General features: G+C 38.9%; 1 protein-coding gene across 1 annotated transcript in view; it reads right to left on the bottom strand.

Moving 5' to 3' along the window:
- CNTNAP5 (contactin associated protein family member 5) overlaps positions 1 to 24,670 on the bottom strand; it is an 882,261-nt gene that overhangs the window by 459,747 nt on the left and 397,844 nt on the right. Inside the window, exon 6 of the mRNA XM_021667927.2 lies at positions 17,670 to 17,854. Coding sequence (XP_021523602.2) covers positions 17,670 to 17,854 — 185 coding nt within the window. The remainder of the gene's footprint in view (positions 1 to 17,669; positions 17,855 to 24,670) is intronic.

The raw sequence follows: 24,670 nt of genomic DNA, 5'->3' as shown, positions 1-24,670 counted from the left end.
CTTAGTAGTAGTTGAACCCTTACTTTTTGTGAAGCATGATTCAAGGCCTTGTGGTGGAATTAAGGATAAATCACACACTGTCTTCTAAAAATGTAGACTGATGGAAGGCAAAGTATGATAGGATCAATGAAAGCATACTAGCGACCAAAAACTACAGGAAACCATCAAATTTTAAGTCATAAATAAGATAAGCAAGATAAGTTGGTGCCATGGGATAGGATATTTGAATGCTAGGCTGAAAAGAATAGAGAGTTACTGAAGGGTTTTCAGCAGAAAAATAATAATCATCTTTAAAGGAAATTATTTTTTTTAAATAAACATGGAAAAATAAATAAATGGAGAGGGCAAATATTAGATCAAAGAGGCTTATTTCGGCCTCACGTGAGAGGTGATGGAAGCCTGAAAAACAGAGCCTAGTTATTGTAGGTAAAAGAGATCAATACCCTGAGCAAGAACTCTCAGACAGCTTCCTGGAAAACTGATTTTTTTTGTCTCTTCTCAGATAGAAGCATCTCAATGATGTCTACTCTGATTGACATATCTAAAATTGCCATCTCGTTTCCATCCAAGAACTCCTAAATCCATTATTACCTTGGTCCATTTTTGTTCTTCTTGTAGGATGATTGTCTTCTTACTTACTATATCATTCACTTACTTGTTGTGTTTATGCAAGCACTATGAGGGTAGGACTCTGTCTTTTTCATTGACACCTACTTAAAGGAGTACCTGATACACAGTAGATGCTGAAATAAACATTTGCTGAATGTTTTGGAATACTTCTCTAAATTTTTTTTTCAAAAGCATAATGTCGTATTCATTTTTAAATATGTAATTCCAAGAGGGATGATTAAACCATTAATAGATTCAACAGATAGTTGTTAAATTGGATTTTAAAAAGAGCACTGGTAATTTTCTTCCAAATCTGCTTTTGCCTTACTGTCTTTTTTTGGCAATTCGGTCTCTTTCTTTTCTTTCTTTCCTTGCTTGCTTGGTCTTGGCAGATTGAATGGTGTGCCTTTCATTGATCTTAGTGGTCAACAAAGCCAGGTATTAGATTGCAAAGTTTCACTCACAGTCTCAGTGTCATGGACAATATGGTCCCTCTGGTAACTTGCTGGATTTGTTATTGTCACAGGTGGGCTCAAACAGGATGAATCTCAGGAGAAAGCCTGCTTTGATTTAAATGCATGAGGTCCCAGAATCTGTCACTTTCTTTTTCTTTGATCTTACTATTTTTTTTTTCTTGGTCTGGTATTTGCTTGCCTCTTTTTCAATCTTTGATGTTGCTTCCATGGCAATGAATCCATTACTCCCTTGTTGGCTTTCTCTCTGGCCCTGTTTAAATTTGGAGTCTTCCTGTTCTAAAGATCCCACTTTGTATCTGATTTGAATATCTGATATTTTTGAAGTTTCTCATTTGTAAATGTTTGTCTCACTTTTGCTCGGACAGTCCACTTCCTAAAGAAAGAGGTATAAAAAAGGATTCAAACTGCTGTCTTCTTTTTCAGCTTTTAAGACTTACACTGGCTGGGTGTTTGCCAAGTCATGTGGAAAGCGCATGGCCCTTCATAAGGAAAAGCCCTTCATCAGCCTTTGGGGTACTAGTCAAGGGTTGATGAATTTCTGCTATTGCAAATGAGGAAAGAAATTCCAATTTCCTGGTGAAATTTCTTGGTTGTTAAAAATTAGCCTGAATTCTAGGTGTTAAAATAAGAAAGCAAAACAGCATACAGGCATATTTGGACAATGGCTTTCCAAGTCTTGCCCAGGGTCATTATTTTGTAACTTCTGTTCTGGTGTTTGATTGGATGAATGACTCAGTCTGTCCCATCTTTGGAACTTTTGACGTCTGTCATGCTCGTAGTACACGTGATGTCTTATTTTCGTCCCTACTTTGGAGCCAAATATTGATGGGAGGCAAATGCTTACATTTTTATCAACAATTACCTCTTCTTATTGCTTTTACAATCTTTTATCTCACATAAAACCGATCGTATTTCTTTTGTGCCAGAGTTAGAGATTGGGTGATTTCTTACCCAGACAAGGCCCAGCATTGAATAACAGAAAGCACAGTCCTTGATAGTGCTCCCTGTTTAGAGAGTGCCTGTGCGCCCTCACTTCATTCACGCCCTGACATCCTGCCCGGTGCTCCAGGCTCACGTCCCTCCCGCTACATTCGGGCTATGGCTTCTGACCCAAGCCCAATAACTGCCCTTCCATTTCACCTGGATTTCATCTCTCTTGTTCAACCCTCGGCACTCTCTCGAAGTATTGTTTTAGTAATAGAAACAGTAAAACTTATCGATCATTTTTACATATCAGACACTATAGTTAGAGCTGATTTTTACTGTTTTTTCTCTACACTTCGAGTTGGGTACTCTGATTTGCTCCATTTTACAACTGGAATAAATGACGGCGTACAGAGGATTAGCAGCTTGACTGAGACCTCACGGCCATAAGGTAGAGAATCTGGAATTCCACATCCTTCAATCTAGAGCCCCAAATATAAGTGCCACACACAGTGTCTCCCCCTAGCTGCTTCTACTTCTGGTTCCACCGAATGGCCCTCTCAATGAATCAAGTCCCAGGCAAAGGCGACCAACTTGTCCTGGTTTGCCTGAAGCATTGCCATCGTTATAACTATGTGTTCCACATCCTCACGGCCCTCTTCATTCTGAGCAACCTGGCACAATTTGCCCCCTCGTCTCAGCCAAGTGAGCAAACTGGCGCACGCTATTGGTGAGCCTTCTGCAGCCCTGGCGGAGATGAAAACGTAGGTGGGGCACAGCGACAGCAGCAGACGCTCTTCATGTTTCCTCAACAGCAGAAATCAGCTCCTCGTGTTTTCTGTCTGCCAGGGCAGCCCCATCTTCTCAAACTACTATCAGGTTTTTCGCCAGGGTTATAATCAGACCATTTTTCTTACTGTTTTGGTTGCACTTATTGCTCCTGGATTAAATCTGATCAATTGCCAGATCTACAGTTTCTTCCCCTAAATATGTATTTTTCACAGACTGATAGACATCAGCTGCTGATACAGCCCAATAGGCCTAAAACATATTTTATGATTTTTTTGTCTGAGTGAATTTACTGTATTTTTGCATTAGATTGGTCAATGAGGTAAATTATATACATTTTAGTACTCAAGCAAAGAGTTCGGTGGAAATCTCCCCTTCACGTCACCCTTACACCCATACCAGTGGGGCTCCCTGCCCTGAACTGGCATCCTAGAGGGTCCCACTGTGGCTCTCTTCAGTCATATCCTGTGTCACAAGGGCAGGCGCTTATAAGCCAAGGGAAGATGCCTGTAGTAAGTTGCCACCACCTTCCAGACCATGATCTCCCTACACAACACCCAGTTTCCTGCCTCAACAGCTCTGAAAGTCCCTCGAGGGTCTTCATTATTCTTTTTCCTCATCTGCCTTCCTGAGAGGTGGCCAAGGGGCAGCTCTCTGCAGTGTGGGCAGACCTTGAACCGGAAGGGTGTGGGCATGAAGGAACGTCTATCTGTCAAGGGAGGCGAGTAGAGTTTATTTTATTCACTAGTTCCTTAGCCTGATGTGTAACTCTTTAAAAATTTAGATTCATGGTATGTGGTTCTCTATTTGCACTTTTGCCTCCGGCTTACAAACACCCTAGTGGGGCTTGGCTAATTTTATATGATTTAATTGAGGATTACAGTAATTTAGCCCAAATTTAACCCGTCTCCACATGTCTTATTAGCTACTTCCACTAGAAGTAGCAGGCTAATTAAAACCTACTATCATCCCCCTAGTAGCAGCTAATAGAAAATAAGATATGTCACCATTTGCTCCTTTAGTTCATGTTAATAAAAACAATGCATTTTTGTATAATACTGATATTAAAGTATTCCCTTCATCATATGCAAAACAATTAATTTACTTTTAACACATTTAAGAGAAGTCTTTATATCTTATTTCACTCACGTAAAACTTGAAGAAATATAAAATTAGTAAGCCCACAAATCACAATAATCTTAAATTTAAAACTAGAAGGAAATGGCATCAAGTAATGTGATTTCATGTCTTGTACACAGGCAGAGCCCAGGCCAAGCCCCAGAGGCTGTACTAGAATCTCCAGACATTGATTCTCTCTTCTCAGAGGGAATGCCTGCTCCCCAGATAAACCTCTGGTCAAATGGCCACATAGACCTGGGCTCAAATCTTGTTTATTTTCCTTGGTGGCTATTGGGGAATAGGGACTGGCGACTTCTTCAACCTCTCTGTGTTTCTGGTTTTATATTTGTGATATAGGAGATGATAGCCTTTCTCACAGGGCTGTTTTGGGAGGTTAAACAAAATTTTTAAATGCCATATATAATAATAACTTTTTATTTTTTTTTCTTATTTTCCCTTTGCATCTACTTGTTGCTTTTTTCTTTATTTCATTTTTCAGTTTATTTTCCTCTGTGTAGGCCTTCAACTTTAACCCTGCAACTGAATTTCCAAAGAAAACAAAGTATCTATAATTATACCATCATATGATCACCAAATAAATAGTTTTATTATGTCTGGGCAGTTTTCAAATCAGGTCTGAGTCATTAGAGAGTTGTCTATTAGGCAATGCCAAGTAAAAGTAAGGAACGCAGCAAGGGGTAGCCTCTGAGCGTGGGGAACCTACCAGGAACTTCTTAAGAGAGGAAAGGTAGGATGTAGATTAATACCATTTATTATAATTTACAGAAATAAAATTCATCCAATTACTCAACAACTTTTTACTGAGTGCATTTTATGTGTCAGGCATGATGCTACAGATATAAATGAAAGTAAAAATGAAAATCAGACCTTGGTGATGAGCTTATATTCTATGGCTCGACTGGAAATAATGAGATAGACAATTTTAAAAATAAATGGATTTAATAATGTAACTTAATAAAGTAATATGTTTTTCAAAGAAAACTATGAATAAAAATAAATCAGTGCATGCAACTTCAAAGCAAATATAAGAACTGTCTTTTTTTTAATTGCATTTTAGGTTTTGAGGTACATGTGAAGATGAGTTCGTGTCCTTTATAGGGACATGGATGAACCTGGAAACCATCATTCTCAGCAAACTGACACAAGAACTGTCTTTTAAATTATATATTCTTTCTACTTCCTCAGTTTCTTTTTAAAGTACTTTTCTGGATGGAGTACAACATTCAGAAAGTTTAAAGAGGGTATGCAGTTAAAAGTAAGGCTTTCTTTTTTTCCTACTCTCTGAGATTTTATCTTATCTCCTGGTTTAGTATTCTTTAAGAAATGTCTTTGCCTATATGTGCTTTCACGTTAATATGTTCTCTTCTATTTTTTAAACACAAAAACTGTTTACACTGCATTCCACATTGATTTTTCTTTTCCTCTAACAATTTATATTGGCAGCGATTCTGTATCAGAACATATCAGATTGCCTCGTTCTTTTTAAAGAGTGCATTATACTTTCACAGGGGTTTCTCAGGTACTCATCCAAAAGGTGAGCCCAAGACCAAACCCTGACTGATAGAATGGTAAAGATAAAAGAATCACTTATATTCAGACAGTTTTTTATTTGCACAAACAGCTAAGCAAAGAATAGCCATGCACTATAGCTGTGCATACCAAGAAGGATGACATCTAAACAAAATGGGATAGATGATCACAACATGGGCTGTGGGAATTCCCATTGCTAAGAACTCAATTCGTTTTCTATTTTTTGAGGAGTAGTTTTGCTCTTGTTTCCCAGGCTGGAGTGCAGTGGTGCTATCTTGGCTCACTGCAACCTCCAGCTCCCAGGTTCTAGCCATTCACCTGCCTTGGCCTTCAGCTTCCCTAGTAGCTGGGATTACACGTGTGCACCACCATGCCCAGCTAATTTTTGTATGTTTAGTAGAGATGGGGTTTCACTATGTTGACCAGGCTAGTCTCAAATTCCTGGCCTCAGGTGATCCACCTGCCTTAGCCTCCCAAAGTGCTGGGATTTCAGGCATGAGCCACCATGCCCAAGAACCCAATTCTTGACTGAGCTAAACCATTTTGTATGATGCAGTTCTATTCTGAGATGAGAGGGCAGAAAACCTTACCCATCACAACCTGAGAGGTGATGAGAAATATGGTGGCTTCTCACAGGGATAAGGAGGCAATTGAAATAGATTCTCAGAGCAGCTGTTCACTGGCCCTCACCTTCTCACATTCTGAGATGTCCTGCCAAGACTCAGTTCAACTGTGGTGCACCTGTGGCTGAGTGGACTCTGGGTACCTGCAAGGCCACTGGAGCACTGTGGCAAAGCTGTTCCCATATAGGGCTGACCACGATTTTTAATCAAACGCCTTTTATAAATTTGTGGATAATTTCAAATCTTTTATTATTCCTAGCATATATTCCATCGCACGCATTTGCTAATAATTGTAGGACTAATTGCTGGAAGCAGAATTATTGGGTTAAAGAGCGTTTGTTTCCAGTTTTGAATAACAGCATCCTTTCTTTGATATACTATTAATTACAATGCCATCAACAGCATATAAAAAGGATTCTGTTTTCTTCTGTGTCAACATTGTATATTATAAGTGTCGGTCTTTACAATATAAGTTAAAAATATTTTAGTGTGGATTAGCATTTCTTTTTTTATTAGTGAGGCTGAGCATATTTTCATACTTGTGAACGCTGTTTGTATTTTTCATATGTTCCTGTTCCTTACCTATTTTTTCATTGTTACCTTTTTTAAAAAAATGTAGAAACTTTTAACTTATTAATAAAAATATGGATTTTTAAAGTTTTATGTATTTTTTTTTATTTAATTTTTTTTATTTCCATAGGTTATCGGGGAACAGGTTGTGTTTAGTTCTTTGGTGGTGATTTGTGAGATTTTGGTGCACCCATCACCTAAGCAGTATACACTGTACCCAATTTGTGGTCTTTTATCTCTGACTCCCTTCCCACTCTTTCCCCAGGACCCCCAAAGTCCATTGTGTCTTTTCCATGCCTTTGCATCCTCACAGCTTAGCAACCACATACAAGTGAGAACATAGGACGTTTGGTTTTCCATTCCTGAGTTACTTCACTTAGAATAATAGTTTCTAATCTCATTTAGGTCACTGTGAATGACTTTAATTCATTCCTTTTTGTGGCTGAGTAGTATTCCATCATACACACACACACACACACACACACACACACACACACACACTCCATAGTTGCTTTATCCACTCATTGATTGATGGGCATTTGAGTTGGTTCCATGTTTTTGCAATTTCAAATTGTTCTGCTATAAACATGTGTGTGCAAGTATCCTTTTCACATAATGACTTTTTGTCCTCTGAATAGATACCTAGTAGTGGGATTGCTGGATCAAACGGTAGTTCTACTTTTAATTCTTTAAGGAATCTTGACACTGTTTTCCATAGTGATTGTACTAGTTTACATTCCCACCACCAGTGTAGAAGTGTTCCCTGTTCACTGCATCCATGCCAACGTCTAATTTTTTTTTAATATTTTGATTATGGCCATTCTTGTAGGAGTAAGTTGGTATTGTGAAGATTTTCTCCCACTCTGTGGGTTGTCTGTTTATCCTGCTGACTGTTCTTTTGCTGTGCATAAGCTCTTTATTTTAATTAAGTCCCAGCTATTTGTCTTTGTTTTAATTACATTTGCTTTTGGGTTATTGGTCACGAAATCTTTGCTCAAGCCAATGTCTAGAAGGGTTTTCCAATGTTATCGTCTAGAATTTTTATAGTTGTCAGATGTGACAAAGAGTCTATAGATTGTGAAGATTTTCTCCCACTCTGTGGGTTGTCTCTTTACTCTGCTGACTAAACCTTTTGCTGTGTAAAAGTTCTTTTTTTTTGTTTGTTTTTGAGACAGAGTTTCGCTCTTGTTACCCAGGCTGGAGTGCAATGGCACCATCTCGGCTCACCGCAACCTCCGCCTCCTGGGTTCAGGCAATTCTCCTGCCTCAGCCTCCTGAGTAGCTGGGATTACAGGCACGCACCACCACGCCCAGCTAATTTTTTGTATTTTTAGTAGAGACGGGGTTTCGCCATGTTGACCAGGATGGTCTTGATCTCTTAACCTCATGATCCCCACGCCTCAGCCTCCCAAAGTGCTAGGATTATAGGAGTAAGCCACCACACCTGGCCTTGCTGCGTAAAAGTTCTTTAGTTTAATTAAGTCCCAGATATTTATCTTTGTTTTAATTACATTTACTTTTTGGTTATTGGTCATGAAATCTTTGCTTAAGCCAATGTCTAGAAGGGTTTTTCTAATGCTATCTTCTAGGATTTTCATAGTTTCAGGTCTTAGATTTAGGTCCTTGATTCATCTTGAGTTGGTTTTTGTATATGGTGAGAGATGAAGATCCAGTTTCATTCTCCTACAGGAGGTTTGCCAATTATCCCAGCACCATTTGTTTAATCGGGTGACCTCTCTCCACTTCATGTTTTTGTTTGCTTTGTCAAATATCTGTTGGCTGTAAGTATTAGGGTTTATTTCCATTGGTCTATGTGCCTATTTTTCTGCCGGTACTATGCTGTTTTGCTGACTATGGCCTTATAGCATAGTTTGAAATCAGGTAATGTGATGTTTCCAGATTTGCTCTTTTTGCTTAGTCTTGCTTTGGCTATGTTGGCTCTTTTTTAGTTCTGTATGTATTTTAGAATTGGTTTTTCTAATTCTGTGAAGAATGATGGTGGAATTTTGATGAGGATTGTGTTGAATTTGTAGTTCACTTTTGGCAGTATGGTCATTTTCACAATATTGATTCTGCCCACTCATTAGCATGGGATGTGTTTCCATTTGTTTGTGTCACCTATGATTTCTTTCAGAAGTGTTTTGTAGTTTTTTTTCTTGTAGAGGTGTTTCACCTCCTTGATTAGTGTATTCCTACGTATTTTATTTATTTATTACAGCTATTGTAAAAGGGGTTGAGTTCTTGATTTGATTCTCAGCTTGGTGACTGTTGGTCTATAGAAGAGCTACATTGATTTTGTATCTGGAAACTTTGCTGAATTCTTTTGTCAGTTCTGGGAGCTTCTGGAGGAGTCTTTGGGATTTTCTAGGTAAACAATCATATCATCAGAAAACAGCTATAGTTTGACTTCCTTTTTACTGATTTGGATGTCCTTTCTTTCTTTCTCTTGTCTTATTGCTCTGACTAGGACTTTCAATACTATGTTGAAGAGGAGTGTTGAGAGTATGCAACCTTGTCTTGTATAAATTCTCAGAGGGAATGCTTTCAACATTTCCCCATTCAGTATTATTTTTCCTGTAGGCTTGTCATAGGTGGCTTTTATTACATTGAAGTATGTCCCTTACATGCCAATTTTGCTGAGAGTTTTAATCATAAAGGGATCTTGGATTTTGCCAAATGCTTTTCAGCACCTTTTGAGATGATCATGTGATTTTGGTTTTTGATGATTCTGTTTATGTGGTGTATAACATTTATTGACTTGAGTATGTTAAACCATCCCTGCATGCTTGGTATGAAACTCATTTGCTCCTGGGGGGTTATCTTTCTGATATGTCTTTAGATTTAGTTAACTAGTATTTAGTTAAGGATTTTTGCATCTGTGTTCATCAGGTATATTGGTCCGTAGTTTTCTTTTTGGTTATCGCCTTTTCTGGTTTTGGTATCAGGGTGATACTGGCTTGATAGAATGACTTAGGGAGGGTTTTCTATTTCTCTATTTGTGAACTAGTGAAAATAAAATTGGTACTAATTCTTTGAATGTCTGGTAGAATTCTGCTGTGAATCTGTCTGGTTCTGGACTTTTTTTTTGGTAATTTTTTTATTACCATTTCAATCTCACTACTTGTTATCGATCTGTTCAGAGTATTTAATTCTTTCTGATATAAGCTAGGAAGATTGTATATTTCCAGGAATTTATTCATCTCCTCTAGGTCTTTTAGTTTATACACATAAAGATGTTCATAGTAGTCTTTAATGATCTTTTGTATTTCTGTGGTGTCAGTTGTAATATCTCTTGTTACATTTCTACTTGAGCTTATTTGAATTTTCTCTATTCTTTTTCTGGTTAATCTTGCTAATGGTCTATAAATTTTATTTATCTTTTAAAGAACAGTTATTTGTTTCATTTATCTTTTGTATTTTTTTGTTTGTTTGTTTCTATTTCATTTAGTTCTGCTCTGCTGGATTTGAGTTGAGTTTGTACTTGTTTCTCTAGTCCCTTGACGTGTGACATTAGATTGTCTGCTTGTGCTCTTTCAGACTGTTTGATGTAGATGTTTAGAGCTCTGAACTTTCCTTTTAGCAACACTTTTGCTGTATCCCAGAGGTTTTGATAGATTGTGTCACTATTGTCATTCAGTTCAAAAAAATTTTTGAATTTCCATATTGATTTCATTTTTGACCAAATGATCATTCAGGAGCAGTTTATTTAATTTCCATGTATTTGCATCGTTTTGAAGGTCTCTTTTGGAGTTGACTTCCAGATTTATTCCACTGTGTTCTGAGCAAGTGTTTGATATAATTTTAATTTTGTTGAATTTATTGAGGTTCATTTTGTTGCCTATCATATTGTCTATCTTGGAGAAAGTTGTATGCTCTGTCAAATAGAATGTCTGTGGTTGTTGGGTAGAATGTTCTGTAAATGTCTGTTAAGTTCATTTGTTCCAGGGTGTAGTTTAAATTCATTTGTTCCAGGGTGTAGTTTCTTTGTTGACTTTCTGTCTTGATGACTTGTCTAGTGCAGTCAGTGGTGTATTAAAGTTCCCCACTATTGTTTCATTGCTGTCTATTTCTTAGGTCTAGTAGTAATTGTTTTACAAATTTGGGAGCTCCAGAGCTAGGTGCATGTATATGTAGGACGGTGATAATTTCCTGTTGGCAAGGCCTTTTATTATTATGTGATGACCTCTTTGTCTTTTTTAACTGCTGTTGCTTTAAAGTCTGTTTTGTCTGGTATAAGAATAGCTACCCCTGCTCACTTTTGGTGTCCATTTTCATGGAATGTTTTTTCCATCCTTTTACCTTAAATCTATGTGAGTCCTTATGTGTTGTTAGGTGTGTCTCTTGAAGGCAGCTAATAGTTGGTTGGTGAACTCTTATCCGTTCTTCAATTCTGTACCTTTTAAGTGTAGCATTTAGGTCATCTATATTCAATGTTAGAATTGAGATATGTGGTACCATTCAACTCATCGTGCTATTTGTTGCCTGTATATCTTGTCTTTTTTTTTTTAATTGTATTTTTTGTTTTTAGGTCCTATGAGATTTGTGCAATACAAAGGTTCTGTTTTGATGTGTTTCCTAGGTTTGTTTCAAGATTTAGAGCTCCTTTTAGCAGTTCTTCTAGTGCTAGCTTGGTAGTCGCAAATTCTCGCAGCATTTGTTTGTCTGAAAAAGACTGTATCTTTCCATTATTTATGAAGCTTAGTTTTGCTGGGTACAAAATTCTTGGCTCATAATTGTTTTGTTTGTGGAGGTTGAAGATAGGGCCCCAATCTCTTCTAGCTTATAGGGTTTCTGCTGAGAAATCTGCTGTTAACTTGATAGGTTTTTCTTTATAGGTTACCTGGTGTTCTTGCCTCATAGTTTGTAAGATTTTTTCCTTTGTCTTAACTTTAGGTAACTCCAAGACAATGTGCCCAGGCTAAGATCTTTTGGCAATGAATTCCCCAGATGTTCTTTCAGCTTCTTGTATTTGGATGTCTAGTTCTCTAGCAAGGCCAAGGAAGTTTTCCTTAATTATTCCACCAAATATATTGTTCAAACATTAATATGTCTCTTCTTCCTCAGTAATGACGATTATTCTTAGGTTTGGTTGTTTAACATAATCTCAGACTTCTTTGGAGGTTGTATATTATATAAAAGAATAAGAAAATTATAGTATTTTCTTATTCTTTTTTCTTTGTTTTTGTTGGATTGGGTTTATTCAAAAACCTTGTCTCCGACCTCTGAAGTTCTTTCTTCTGCTTGTTTGATTCTATTGCTCAGAATTTTGAAAGCATTTTGCATTTCTGTAAGTGTATCCATTGATTCCTAAAGTTTTGATTGCTTTTTATTTGTGCTATTTATTTCGCTGAATATTTCTCCCTTCACTTCTTGTATTTTTTTTTTTTTTTATTTCCTTACATTAGGCTTCATCTTTCTCTGGTGCCTCCCTGATTAGCTTAATAACTAAGCTTTTGAAGTCTTTTGCAGGTCAATCAGGGATTTCTTCTTGGTTTGGATCCATTGCTGGAAAGCTAGTGTAATTTTGTTGGGGTGTTAAGGAACCTTATTTTGTCATATTACCAGAGTTGGTTTTCTGTTTCCTTCTCATTTGGGTAGCCTATGTCAGAGGGAAGGTCTAGGACTCAAGGCTGTGGAAATACAACATCAAGTGTTTCCTTGATGTAGTACTCTCCCCCTTTTCCTAGGGATGTGGCTTCCTGAGAGCAGAGCTATAGTTAATGTTATCTCTCTTCTGGATCTGGGCACCCAGCAAGTCTACCAGGCTCAAGGCTGGTACTGAAGGGTGTCTGCACAGAACTGCTTGTGAGTCCCTCAGTCATGGATATGGGCACCTGCTCCAGTGCAGGTGGCAGGGGACTGAAATGAACTCTGTGAGGGTCTGTAGCTTTGGTTGACTAATGTACTATTTTTGTTCTGGTTGGCTTCCTCTCAGGAGGTGGCATTTTCAAGAGAGCATCAACCATGGTAGTATGGGGAGGGACAGGTGGTGGACAGGGCCCCAGACCTCTCAAGAGTATATGCCCTTTGTCTTCATTTACCAGGGTGGGTAGGGAAGGACCATTAGGTTGGGAAATGGCTGGGTATGTCTGAACTCAGACTCTACTTTGGCAGGTCTTGCTGCAACTGCTGTGGGGATGAGGGTGAGATTCCCAGGTCAATGGAGTTATGTTCCTAGGAGGATTATGCCTGTCTTTGCTGTGTCATGCAGGTGACCCAGCAAGCCCACAGGGATTTTCCTGCTGCTTCCTCTACCCCTGTATTTTGCTAAGCTTTCTAAATTGACTCAGCTCCAGGTAAGGTCAGAATCTTCTTCTGTAATCCATTCATTTAGGTTCCCCAGTGAGGGTGTGTGTTCAGGGGCACATGATCTCCCTTTTTTTGGGAGGATTTCCCTTTCCCTCTACAGTCTGAGCACTCTCAGTATTTGGGGTATCTCCTGGGTCCTGCAGGCGCAATTACCTTCTTTCGGAGGGTCTGTGGGTTCTGTGAGCTTTCCTAATATATTCCTGCAGCTGTTCTGGAGCAAAAGTTCATGATGAAAGCATCTACATGCTGCTCTGCCTGTCCAAGTGGGAGCTGCAATCTAGTCCTGCCTCAAAAGTGTAATATTTTGAAGTACTTTTAAAAGGTGTTAAGAAGATGACATAATTATATAGACCTTTTTTTGTGGCTGGTCACATGGTTTTTAAATATTTTATACAGACAAAATTTTTTAAATATTTTAGTTCCGGATTTCTAGAATTTATGCCATGCCTAGAAGAATCTCCAACACTCTTATGTTTAAAAAAAAATCTCTATTTAAAACTTCCATGAGACTTATTTTTAGAGACAAACACTTATGTATTTTTAAATGTTTAGTTCAATCTGATTTTTTTTTGTTTTTTTGACTAAGAATTTTCTTCTAAAATAGATTTTGTACTTTGTAAAATGCCTTTTCAGTATCTATGATGTGATAATATGTAAATCAAATATGTATGTGTGTAAATATATACATTATATATATGTGTGTATGTATATATGTACTTTAAAGAGACAAGGCCTTATTCTGCTACCCAAGCTGGAGTGCAATGGTGCCATCACAGCTCACTGCAGTCTTAAACTGGGCTCAAGCCATCCTCCCTTCTCAGCCTCCCAAGTAACTGGAACTATGGAGGTACCACCACGCCTGCCTCCTAAATCATATATATTTTTCAAATATGTTTTCAACAGTTTAAGAGCTTACAAAACAGCTATGTAAAACAAGATTACTGAGTACTCTTGATAAGAAAAGACTTCTTGGATTACAAGGATGTTAGAAAAAAGCTATTTTTTCTAAAGGTCCTAAAAATATCTTTTTTTCTAAAGCCCTTCTGCTCCAGGCTGAAAGCAAAGTGAGCTGCTATAGTCTTTCTCACAGCATTTGGAGAAGTCACATGGGCTAAGTGATGTAAACTGAGAAGACATTCTAATGAGAAGTAAAAGATCTACATTCTGCCTCTTTTTCTTTTTTTTCGACAGCAGATTCTGTGAGCCCTTGTCTGTTTGCCTTCTGGGCAGGAAGGGAGACAGACAACTGCAGACATATTAGTGCAGCAAAGTTCATGCCAGTTGCTTTATAGAAAGTCATTGTGTCATTTGATTGATGTCCCTAAGGTAGTCTAAGAAGAGGAATGAAAGCTACTACCTTTTCTTAGCATTATTACCACATCATGGTAAAGAGTAAAAAGAAACATAGGTTTGCATAATTCTATTTGCCTTGAAATATAATTAGATAGGGTACAGAAGTATATATCAGAGCAGTACATGCTCCAAAATTAAGTCATTGGCACACAAAGACATGACTATCATCCTCTAGCTGGTGATATCCAGGCCTCATTTGTGCACATATGGGAGTATGGCAGAAAGCAAATCATCCTAGCTTCTAATTGGTATGAAACATTGTGATTAAATAGATCTTAGATTTAGATATCCTGTTTAGCTCCCTTCCTTCCAACAGGAGTGCAAATTTTGCTTCTGGATTACTGAATTTTGAAATTTTTATTTCCCAGGTTTACACAGCCAGTTAGTGGTCTGTTCTGAGTAGAACACAGGGTTTCCGCACCAACGCTCTTTCATCTCCACACAGCCTTTGGGGCAAAACTTCAAAGGCTGGAAGCTTCTCTTGATGCATACCTCTTGTCTTCCAGTACACCTAATGTCAAACGCTGCTATTACAGCCAATCTGTCTTCTTTTATGATCATTGGAGCAACCTGGCTGAACAATCTGGAGAAGATCTGAATTCCCTAAAGCAGAGGTTGTTTCAGAGGAATGTTTCAAGGTGTCTCTTTCCTAGGGAGCTCGTTTTATAAGGCACCAAGACATTCATGCATGCCCTGAAGAAATCAGTTTCAACTTCATTGAATTTCATTTTCCTAAATAGCTGACTTTCACTATAATGTCACTTAGCTGTGATTTCATACAGATTCCATACACAAGAGCCCAAAGATAAGCAGACATGGACTTCTAAGTAAATGTTAAATCTGGCAACACAGTGAATTTTAGAACCATCTTCTGGGACATTAAAGGGAAAGTATGTGGGGGAAATGAGATTTTCAAATGATTTTATAGGTTTTTTTTGTTGTCTTCAAGTTTATAAAACCTATCTTTCTTTGAGGTAGTTCCAATACTGAGTGTGCTCTTTCTTTTGTCAATCAATTAAACAAGTTGACAAAGGAGAACGATTGATATTCACAGATTTTCAGTTTTCACCAACTCAAAAATACCCACCTGTTATCTTGTATTCTGAGTCAAAGAGCGACAAATTCTTTTTTGAAGTTAATGAATGGCATATTTTATCCATAGTATACTAAACTAAGGTTAAGATCAAAAGATGTCTCTGATTCTCATGATAGTGGTTGAAAAAATAAGTCCCGATTTATCGATTATTCATCTCCACCTCCACTGTGGTATTATCTATCCCACAAGTGATAGAAGTTGTCTCTTAGCTGGTTGTTCAGATGGGACACAGGAACATACCCACACACAGGTATGTATGTGTCTGTGCACCATGACTGTGTATCCAAACATAAGATTATTTTACTGATATAAACAATGTGTAGCACACAATTTATGAATAATGATACAATATGCAATAATCTATTATTGTAAGTTCTGTGTAACCAGTTGAGTCTTATAGGATGGTTTTGTTGACTTTTGCTGAATGATTTTATCTGCAGTACATAAAGTCTCTGTCATATATTCCTTTTTGAAAATTTCTTTACAACCTTTTAAAAATGTAAAAATTAGTCTTAACTTACAAGTCAGAAAAAAAACAGGCCTCAAACCAGACAAGCCAGGTAGTTTTCTGATCCCTGGTCTAGACAATCCACAAAACAATAAATCAGTCCCTGATCTGTAATGTTAGTCAATCTCTGAGGTGTAGGTATTTCCACTATGGTAGACTTCAAGCTGTCAAAGGGATGTCACTGAACATGGAATTGGGAAGAGCTGTGAGGTAGCAGCCCAACATACACTATTCCTACAGCACAGATAGAATAGTCATAAAATTCCTCCAGAGCATCTCTAGTTAAAAGATAGACAGGCACATAGATATAATTTATGAAATAATTAGAAATCAATGAATTTATTAGCTTTAAAACTATTTAATTTCAAGGTTATATAACTTTTATATATATATATATATTTTTTTTTTTTGAGATGGAGTTTTCACTGTATCACCCAGGCAGGAGTGCAGTGGCGGGATCTTGGCTCACCACAACCTTCACCTCCTGAGTTCAAGTGATCTGTCTGCCTAAGCCTCCTGAGTAGCTGGGACTACAGGCATGTGTCACCATACCCGGCTAATTTTTTGTGATTTGGTGGAGACAGAGTTTCGCCCTGTTAGCCAGGATAGTCTCAAATCCTGACCTTGTGATCCGCCTTCCTTGGCCTCCCAAAGTGCTGGGATTGCAAGCGTGAGCCACCGTGTCCAGCCAACTTAATTTTTAATAATGGCCGGTTTAACCAAGAGCTCACAAAGTTTCTGAAAATCTATTATTTGTAACTCATGAACTGGTAACAAGCTGACTTAAACACACCACTGATGGCCTATTCTTTTGAATTCCATAAATACTGGATGATTTGACATTTTGTGAACTGTGCTCTGGCATGCCTCCCTGATCTTCTAACCCAGTTCTTTCATGACTTAGCAGCATCGCCTGCTAGAAAACTTTTGCCATTTTCCAAAGTTGAATATAGTGCCCTCTTTCCTATATAAACACATAATACATAAATATACAATTTCTATATTCTAAGCCCTCAGTGACAGGGCTTGATCCACTGTAGCCTTTACCTCCTTGTTCTGCGAGGGCTTATCTCAGTTTCTCCAAGTCAGCGACTGAATGTTTATGGCCCAACAGAGCCTGGTGTACATCAGGGGCACAACATGCATTCTTTGAACTGAACTACTAGCAAAGATGGCGAACTGTAGGCTGCGAGTTTGCAGAGCTTTGTGTAACCTTCTGTGTATTGTAGAATTGGTACATTTCACTGTACCTCTTCTACCAAAGAGCAGGGAAGAAACAGCTCGCCACAGTATTGGTCAAAAGTTTGCATCAGAAGAGTGAAAGTCAGAGTATTGTCTCGACTGCAGGTTTTAGATTCCATTGGTTTTGTTTATAATTTAAATATCTTTCATCACCACAGATAATTGAAGTCCTTTTTTAAAGGAGGTACATAACCAAGAGACTAGGCAATGGTACAGAAAGGCTACAAGCAGTTAAACATAAAAAGAAGTGAGGAGGAGACCTGTTGATTTTAAAATGTACACAGCTGCTGCCTTGTGGTTTAGCCCATCACTCCCTCAGTGCTCAGATTCTCTGGCTGCGCTCCGTTTCTTGTAGACTATCTGGCATAGATGGAGGAAGGTAAGTCCCAGGGTAAGACTCCTCAGTGCCCCACCTCTTCTCTCAGTTGCTCTGCTCACGGATTTTCTTGCTGCTTTCATCAAAGCAAGGGTCCTGGGAGGTGCGGGGAAGATCAACTCACCTCATAGTCAATGTCTAAGGCGTCCGTCTCGCCCTTGGTGCGGAAGTGCTGCGTGTGCTTGTCCACGGTGAAGTTCACCTGCTTGCCCACCCGCTCGATGAGAACCGAGTGCCAATGCTGGTCATCCAGGAGGCTGCCCAGGGTGGCGGAGGGCAAGCTGCTGCTGAGCCGTGCTTTGCTGTCATCTGTAAAGAGGGGAAAGGGGCAGGATGATGTCTGTGGCCCAGGGCAGCTTTGCGCACCAGAAAGCTCCACAAGCAAGGCCAGCTATCTCTGTTCTAAAGGCAAAAAAAATGATGTTTCCCTACAGGTCTGGAACTGTGCTGGACTGGAAAGGAATAATAGGCTTTGCCCACATATTACAGGACCAAGTTCAATTGATAGGCATAGCTCCTTCCAGAAAAAATAGGGTACGTCTTCAAGACTTAAAAATTAAATAATAAAAGGAACTATGTCCTTATGGCTACATGAATAGGATTGAAAATGGGTATTTTGTTTTTAGAAAGAATGCATATTCTTTGAGTTTGAATGATTTTTGAGTGAAGAGAGTGAATCCTGAGCTGTGCCTGGGAGGAGGAGTAAAGCTGGGATACATAAAGGGAGGACAGCTAGGAAGTCTGTGGGCAAAAGCAGCCATAAGGAAGTATTCATCCCAGCTGCCATTGCCGATCACGTACTGTATGCACGGCATTTCAGAAGAAATAACCTTCATCTTTAATCCTCTAAGGGAAAATTCTCATCTCCATTTTACATATAGGATCCCTGAGGCTCAGGGAGGTGAGGCATGCATGCCTCAGGTACAATCAGGACTTGAATCTGGGTCTGCCTTATCCTTTTTTTTTTTTTTTATTGCATTTTAGGTTTTGGGGTACATGTGAATAACATGCAAGGTTGTTGCACAGGTGCACACGTGGCAGTATGATTTGCTGCCTCCCTCCCCTTCACCTATATCTGGCATTTCTCCCCATGCTATCCCTCCCCAACTCCCCACCCCCCCACTATCCCCCCTCCCCCCAACAGACCCCCGTGTATAGTGCTCCCCTCCCTGTGTCCATGTGTTCTCCTTGTTCAACACCCGCCTATGAGTGAGAACATGTGGTGTTTGATTTTGTGTTCTTGTGTCAGTTTGCTGAGAATGATGTTTTCCAGGTTCATCCATGTCCCTACGAAGGATGTGAACTCCTCCTTTTTAATGGCTGCATAATATTCCATGGTGTATATGTGCCACATTTTTCCTGTCCAGTCTATCATCGATGGGCATTTGGGCTGGTTCCAGGTCTTTGCTATTGTAAACTGTGCTGCAATGAACATTCGTGTGCATGTGTCCTTATAGTAGAACGATTTATAATCCTTTGGATATATGCCCAGTAATGGGATTGCTGGGTCAAATGGAATTTCTATTTCTAGGTCCTTGAGGAATCGCCACACTGTTTTCCACAATGGGTGAACTAATTTACACTCCCACCAACAGTGCAAAAGTGTTCCTATTTCTCCACATCCTCTCCAGCATCTGTTGTCTCCAGATTTTTTAATGATCGCCATTCTAACTGGCGTGAGATGGTATCTCAATGTAGTTTTGATTTGCATTTCTCTGATGACCAGTGATGATGAGCATTTTTTCATATGTTTGTTGGCCTCATGTATGTCTTCTTTTGTAACACACCATTGTCAATATTAGACAGATCAACGAGACAGAAAATTAATAAGGATATCCAGGACTTGAACTCAGACCTGGAACAAGCAAACCTAATAGACATTTACAGAACTCTCCAGCCCAAATCCACAGAATATACATTCTTCTCAGCACCACATCACACCTACTCTAAAATTGACCACATAATTGGAAGTAAATCACTCCTCAGCAAATGCAAAAGAACAGAAACCATAACAAACAGTCTCTCAGACCACAGTGCAATCAAGTTAGAAGTCAGAATTCAGAAGCCAACCCAGAACCGCACAGCCTCATGGAAATTGAACAACTTTCTCCTGAATGTTGACTGGATAAACACTGAAATGAAGGCAGAAATAAAGATGTTCTTCGAAACCAACGAGAATGAAGACACCACATACCAGAATCTCTGGGACACATTTAAAGCAGTCTCTAGAGGAAAATATATAGCAATAAGTGCCCACATGAGAAGAAATGAGAGAACTAAAATTGACACCCTATCATCAAAATTGAAAGAGCTAGAGGAGCAAGATCAAAAAAACTCAAAACCTAGCAGAAGACAAGAAATAACTAAGATCAAAGCAGAAATGAAGGAGATAGAGACACGAAAAAACCTACAAAAAATCAATAAATCCAGGAGCTGGTTTTTTGAAAAGATCAACAAAATAGACAGACCACTAGCCAGACTAATAAAAAAGAAAAGAGAATAACCAAATAGATGCAATAAAAAATGATAAAGGGGATATCACCACAGATGCCACAGAAATTCAAACCATCATCAGAGATTATTACAAACAACTCTATGCACATAAATTAGAAAACCTGGAAGAAATGGATAAATTCCTGGACAGTAGTCTCCTCCCATGCCTAAACCAGGAAGAAGCCGAAACCCTGAATAGACCAATAACAAGGTCTGAAGTCGAGGCAGCAATTAAGAGCCTACCACCCAAAAAAAGCCCAGGCCCAGATGGTTTCACAGCCGAATTCTACCAGACATACAAAGAGGAACTGGTACCATTCCTACTGAAATTATTCCAAATAATCCAAAAAGAGGGAATCCTTCCCAAATCATTTTATGAGACCAACATCATCCTAATACCAAAACCCGGCAGAGACTCAACAAGAAAAGAAAACTACAGGCCAATATCCATGATGAACATAGATGCAAAAATCTTCAATAAAATACTGGCAAGCCGACTACAACAGCACATCAAAAAGCTTATCCACCATGATCAAGTAGGATTCATCCCGGGGATGCAAGGCTGGTTCAATATACGCAAGTCTATAAATGTAATTCACCACATAAACAGAACCAAAAACAAAAACCACATGATTATCTCAATTGATGCAGAGAAGGCCTTCGACAAAATTCAACAGCCCTTTATGCTAAAAATCCTCAATAAACTAGGTATCAACGGAACGTATCTCAAAATAATAAAAGCTATTTATGCCTTATCCTTTTTACTTTGACCATTGCTATGAATCATAGCTTAGGTAATAATGTTGAGAATTTAGCCTCCGTTGAGCTTGGAAGGCCCCCTTGAGAAGACATGAGAGATACAGGTAAAAAAGCATACTTTGCAATCCAACCAGCCTGGTTTCCCCTGCCCCTCCTTCTCTCTCAATTTTATGGAAGTCTCTGGATATACCCTTCTACCAAAGTGATCACAACTTTCATCTTCCCCTGCAAAACTTGCCTCAACCTTAGCAAAATGAACAATTAAATAGAACAAATAATTGTATATATATATATGTTTTTCAACTTTTGCAACGTTTAATATATTAAGTTCCTTTGTAACTGAAAGCTACATGTCTCTCTCCTCCCTCCTGAGAAGTGTTTTCTCCAGTACAACTGCAGCGGACTGTTCCACAGCGTGACATTCAGCAGGCAGGAACTGCCACTTTACCGTAGCCGCTGACTGCCACTCCATTACAGCCCAAGGCGCTATTCCCTTCACTGAGTAACTTGGGTGCTTCATATAGGGTGGGGGCAGCAAACTCATTATAATTAGAAAAGGAGAGCTGGCGAATTAATAGCTGACTTGGTTTCATTGGTTTATTCACTGTTTGTTCCACAGCATCTGAGTCTTCATTGTTTGATAGATTATGCTAATGAATTAATAGATATTTTTTTTTCCTCCCTCCCTTTCTTTCTTTCTCCTGTAGAAAAGTATTGTGATCTACCTGAGCTGGTCACAGTGACAGAGTTTAAAGGTATACTGTCCTCTCTGAAGATCTTAGTGAAGAGAAGCTCCTCAAATAAATCTGTAAAAGGCAGGCAGGTTCCCAGTACTTAGTGCACAGAGCCAAGGAGATACAGAGTGCAGTGCTGTGAAACCCTCCTTATGCAGCAGCACAGGCTGAAAACCTGAGGAAAGGAAGAGCATGGTTGCAAGGCCAGGAGAAGCCGCAGCCAGGCTCGGGGCTACGGGGAGCATGGCCCAGGGCTTCCAGCGGCTGAGTGCCAGCAGCTCGTGGGCCTGGATCGCATTGTCCAGTACTTTGTGTGCTAGGTCACACAGTTTACATCTTATCTTTAAGAAATGGAACACTGAGTGGGAAGAGGTTACTAATGCAGATTACTGGAGGGTTTTTTTTTTTTTTTGAGATGCAGTCTCCTTCTGTTGTCCAGGCTATAGTGCAGTGGCATGACCTCGGCTCACTGAAACCTCTGCCTCCCAGGTTCAAACGATTATCCTGCCTCAGCCTCCCTAGTAGCTGGGATTACAGGCATGGGCAACCACATCCGGCTAATTTTTTATATTTTTGGTAGAGACGGGGTTTCAGCATGTTGTCCAGGCTGGTCTCGAACTCCTGCCCTGAAGCGATCCTCCCATCTTAGCCTCCCAAAGTGCTGGGATTACAGGCGTGAGCCACCACGGCCAGGCAGCAGATTACTTTAAGAAAGATTATTTTGACAGCTGTATGGGAGTTGGATTAGAAGGTAAAACTGGTAGTAAGGTTGGCCGTAATCAGGATAGATGGGGCATAAAGGGGCTCAGGCAAGCATAGTGCAGGAAGAATGGGATCCAAGTAATGACAAGGCGTTGACAGGAGGTGGCCTCCAGCTGACAGAGACAGAACAAAGAACACCATTGATGATTCAGGAGCTAACATTGGCTGAAGGAAACTCTGCTTTATAAACTGTCAGTTCTAGATGTAACAAGGCAGGTAGATTTAATATTGCAGTTTTCACTTCGAAATCGAGCTGCATCTCACTTTTATCTTAAAATAAGAGAGGCATTTAACAATAATTTATTAAGTCCAAATACTAGGCATTTGAAAAGTTAAAGCTATTACATGTCACGAAAAGAAAAAGAAAACAAGGCAGGAAATTACCCCCTTCCCCCAACTTATTTGTCCTATGTGCTGTTTTCGTGGCCTTTAACAATCTACTGAATTGTTTAATAGAGCCAATAATAATAATGACTAAGAAAATATTTTAATATTTTTCACACTGTCCTGCTTCAAAAGATAAATTTTTTGAATCAGTTAAATTTATTTTAATGAAACATTTTTGGATATAGTAACACACCTCCCCCCTCCTCCCTTCCTCCATCTGCTCATCTTCCATAGCCCCAAAAGTAATCACTGCTGTTAATGTCTTGCTTGTGCTTCCAGAAAAACGTTAGCTGTATACAAGCAGCAAAGATAGGTTTTCTTTACTTCTACTCATTTAAGTTTTTATACCCGTGGTAAAATAGAATATACATTTATCTCCAACTTTCCATTTTCACTTAATCTATCCTGAAAATCTTTATCAAAATACAGAGAGCTTTTCCATCATTTTTATAGCTGCATAGTATTCTGTGCTCATATATAATATATATGATATATAATTATATATAAATGATATGTAATCATGTATGTGATGTATAGAACTTATTGTATTTCATTTAATGAGCTTCCTAGTGATAGAAGTTTAGATTTTTCTATTTACTTTAGATCTTTAAAACTGTTGGAATGCTTTATTATGTGGATATTATCTTGCTTGGGCACAAACATATTTGTAGCATTCATTCTTAGGTGATGAATTGGAAGACAAAGGCTTTCATGCTTGCAGTTTGGACAAACAGTGCCAAATTGCCCTATATAAAAACCATGCCTATTTAAACACCTAGGAGTACCTTTACCACAGGCTTGCCGACAACATATAGTCTAGCTTTAACATTTTGCCTGTCTGGTAAGTTAAAAAAACGTATTTCTGGTCGGGCGCATTGATTCACACCTGTAATCCCAGCACTTTGGGCGTCCGGAACGGACGGATCACGAGGTCAAGAGATTGAGACCATCCTGGCTAACATGGTGAAACCCTGTCTCTACTAAAAATACAAAAATTAGCTGGGCATGGTGGCGCATGCCTGTAGTCCCAGCTACTAGGGAGGTTGAGGCAGGAGAATTGCTTGAACCTGGGAGGCAGAGGTTGCAGTGAGCCGAGATCGCACCACTGCACTCCAGCCTGGCTCCTGGTGATGGAGCGAGACACTGTCTCAATGAAAAAAAAAAAAAAACAAAAAGTATTTCTGAGTAATTTTAATATGCATTTCTTTTAATAAGAATGAGATTGAAAATCTTTTTATTTCCTTTACTTTGAACTATCTCCTCCTATATCTTGCTTATGTTACGAATTTTGAAAATATCTTTTTGCCTTTCTTTATTTATTTTTGGATGTCGTTTTTCTGTTGTTCCTTGTCTGATTTATTATTTTTAATTCACTCAGGTATTTGTATATCGGGAACAAATCTATCATTTTCCTTCTATAGCTTCTAGATTTGTATAATAGTTTAAAAGATTCTCCTTATCCTGAGAATTACAGTTTTCTCTACTTCATTTCAACTGAAACTTATTCTGATGTATGGTATGAGGCACAGTTTTACCCTTACTTTATGTTTTGAGATGGCTACTAAATTATCTCAATTCCACTATCTAAAAATCCTTGAGTGGTCTTATTTAGTGAAATAGATTGTATGACTTTAAAGTAGAAGAAGAACACTACTAAACTGGATAGGGTGGTCTGTTATGTTGACTGGATTAAGGTTCTGTAAGTACATGAGTGGGATCTTCAAATTCTAAAGCTTCCAGTAGCAGGTCATGTTGGTTGTTGCTCACTGTACCCTTCTTGCACCCACTGCCACAATCATCACCACCATCTCAATGGACAGGAACATTTCTACTGTGGGAAACAGAGCCAGGATCAGTAGCCTTATCTTCACCCTCCTCAGGGTCTAATGTCAGCTCTTTCTTTCCTGGGTCTTAACTTCGGCTCAGAAACTCTACTACTTTCATTGTTTCCAATAACTCTGCTCCCTATAATTTTAACATTTTAGGGGAA

Source organism: Aotus nancymaae, unplaced genomic scaffold (assembly GCF_030222135.1).
Source record: "Aotus nancymaae isolate 86718 unplaced genomic scaffold, 86718_ANA_hifiasm-v0.15.2.pri h1tg000029l, whole genome shotgun sequence".
In the NCBI taxonomy this organism is placed as follows: domain Eukaryota; kingdom Metazoa; phylum Chordata; class Mammalia; order Primates; family Aotidae; genus Aotus; species Aotus nancymaae.
Note: the sequence above shows the minus strand (reverse complement) of the source record. Positions and strands in the feature narration are given on the sequence as shown.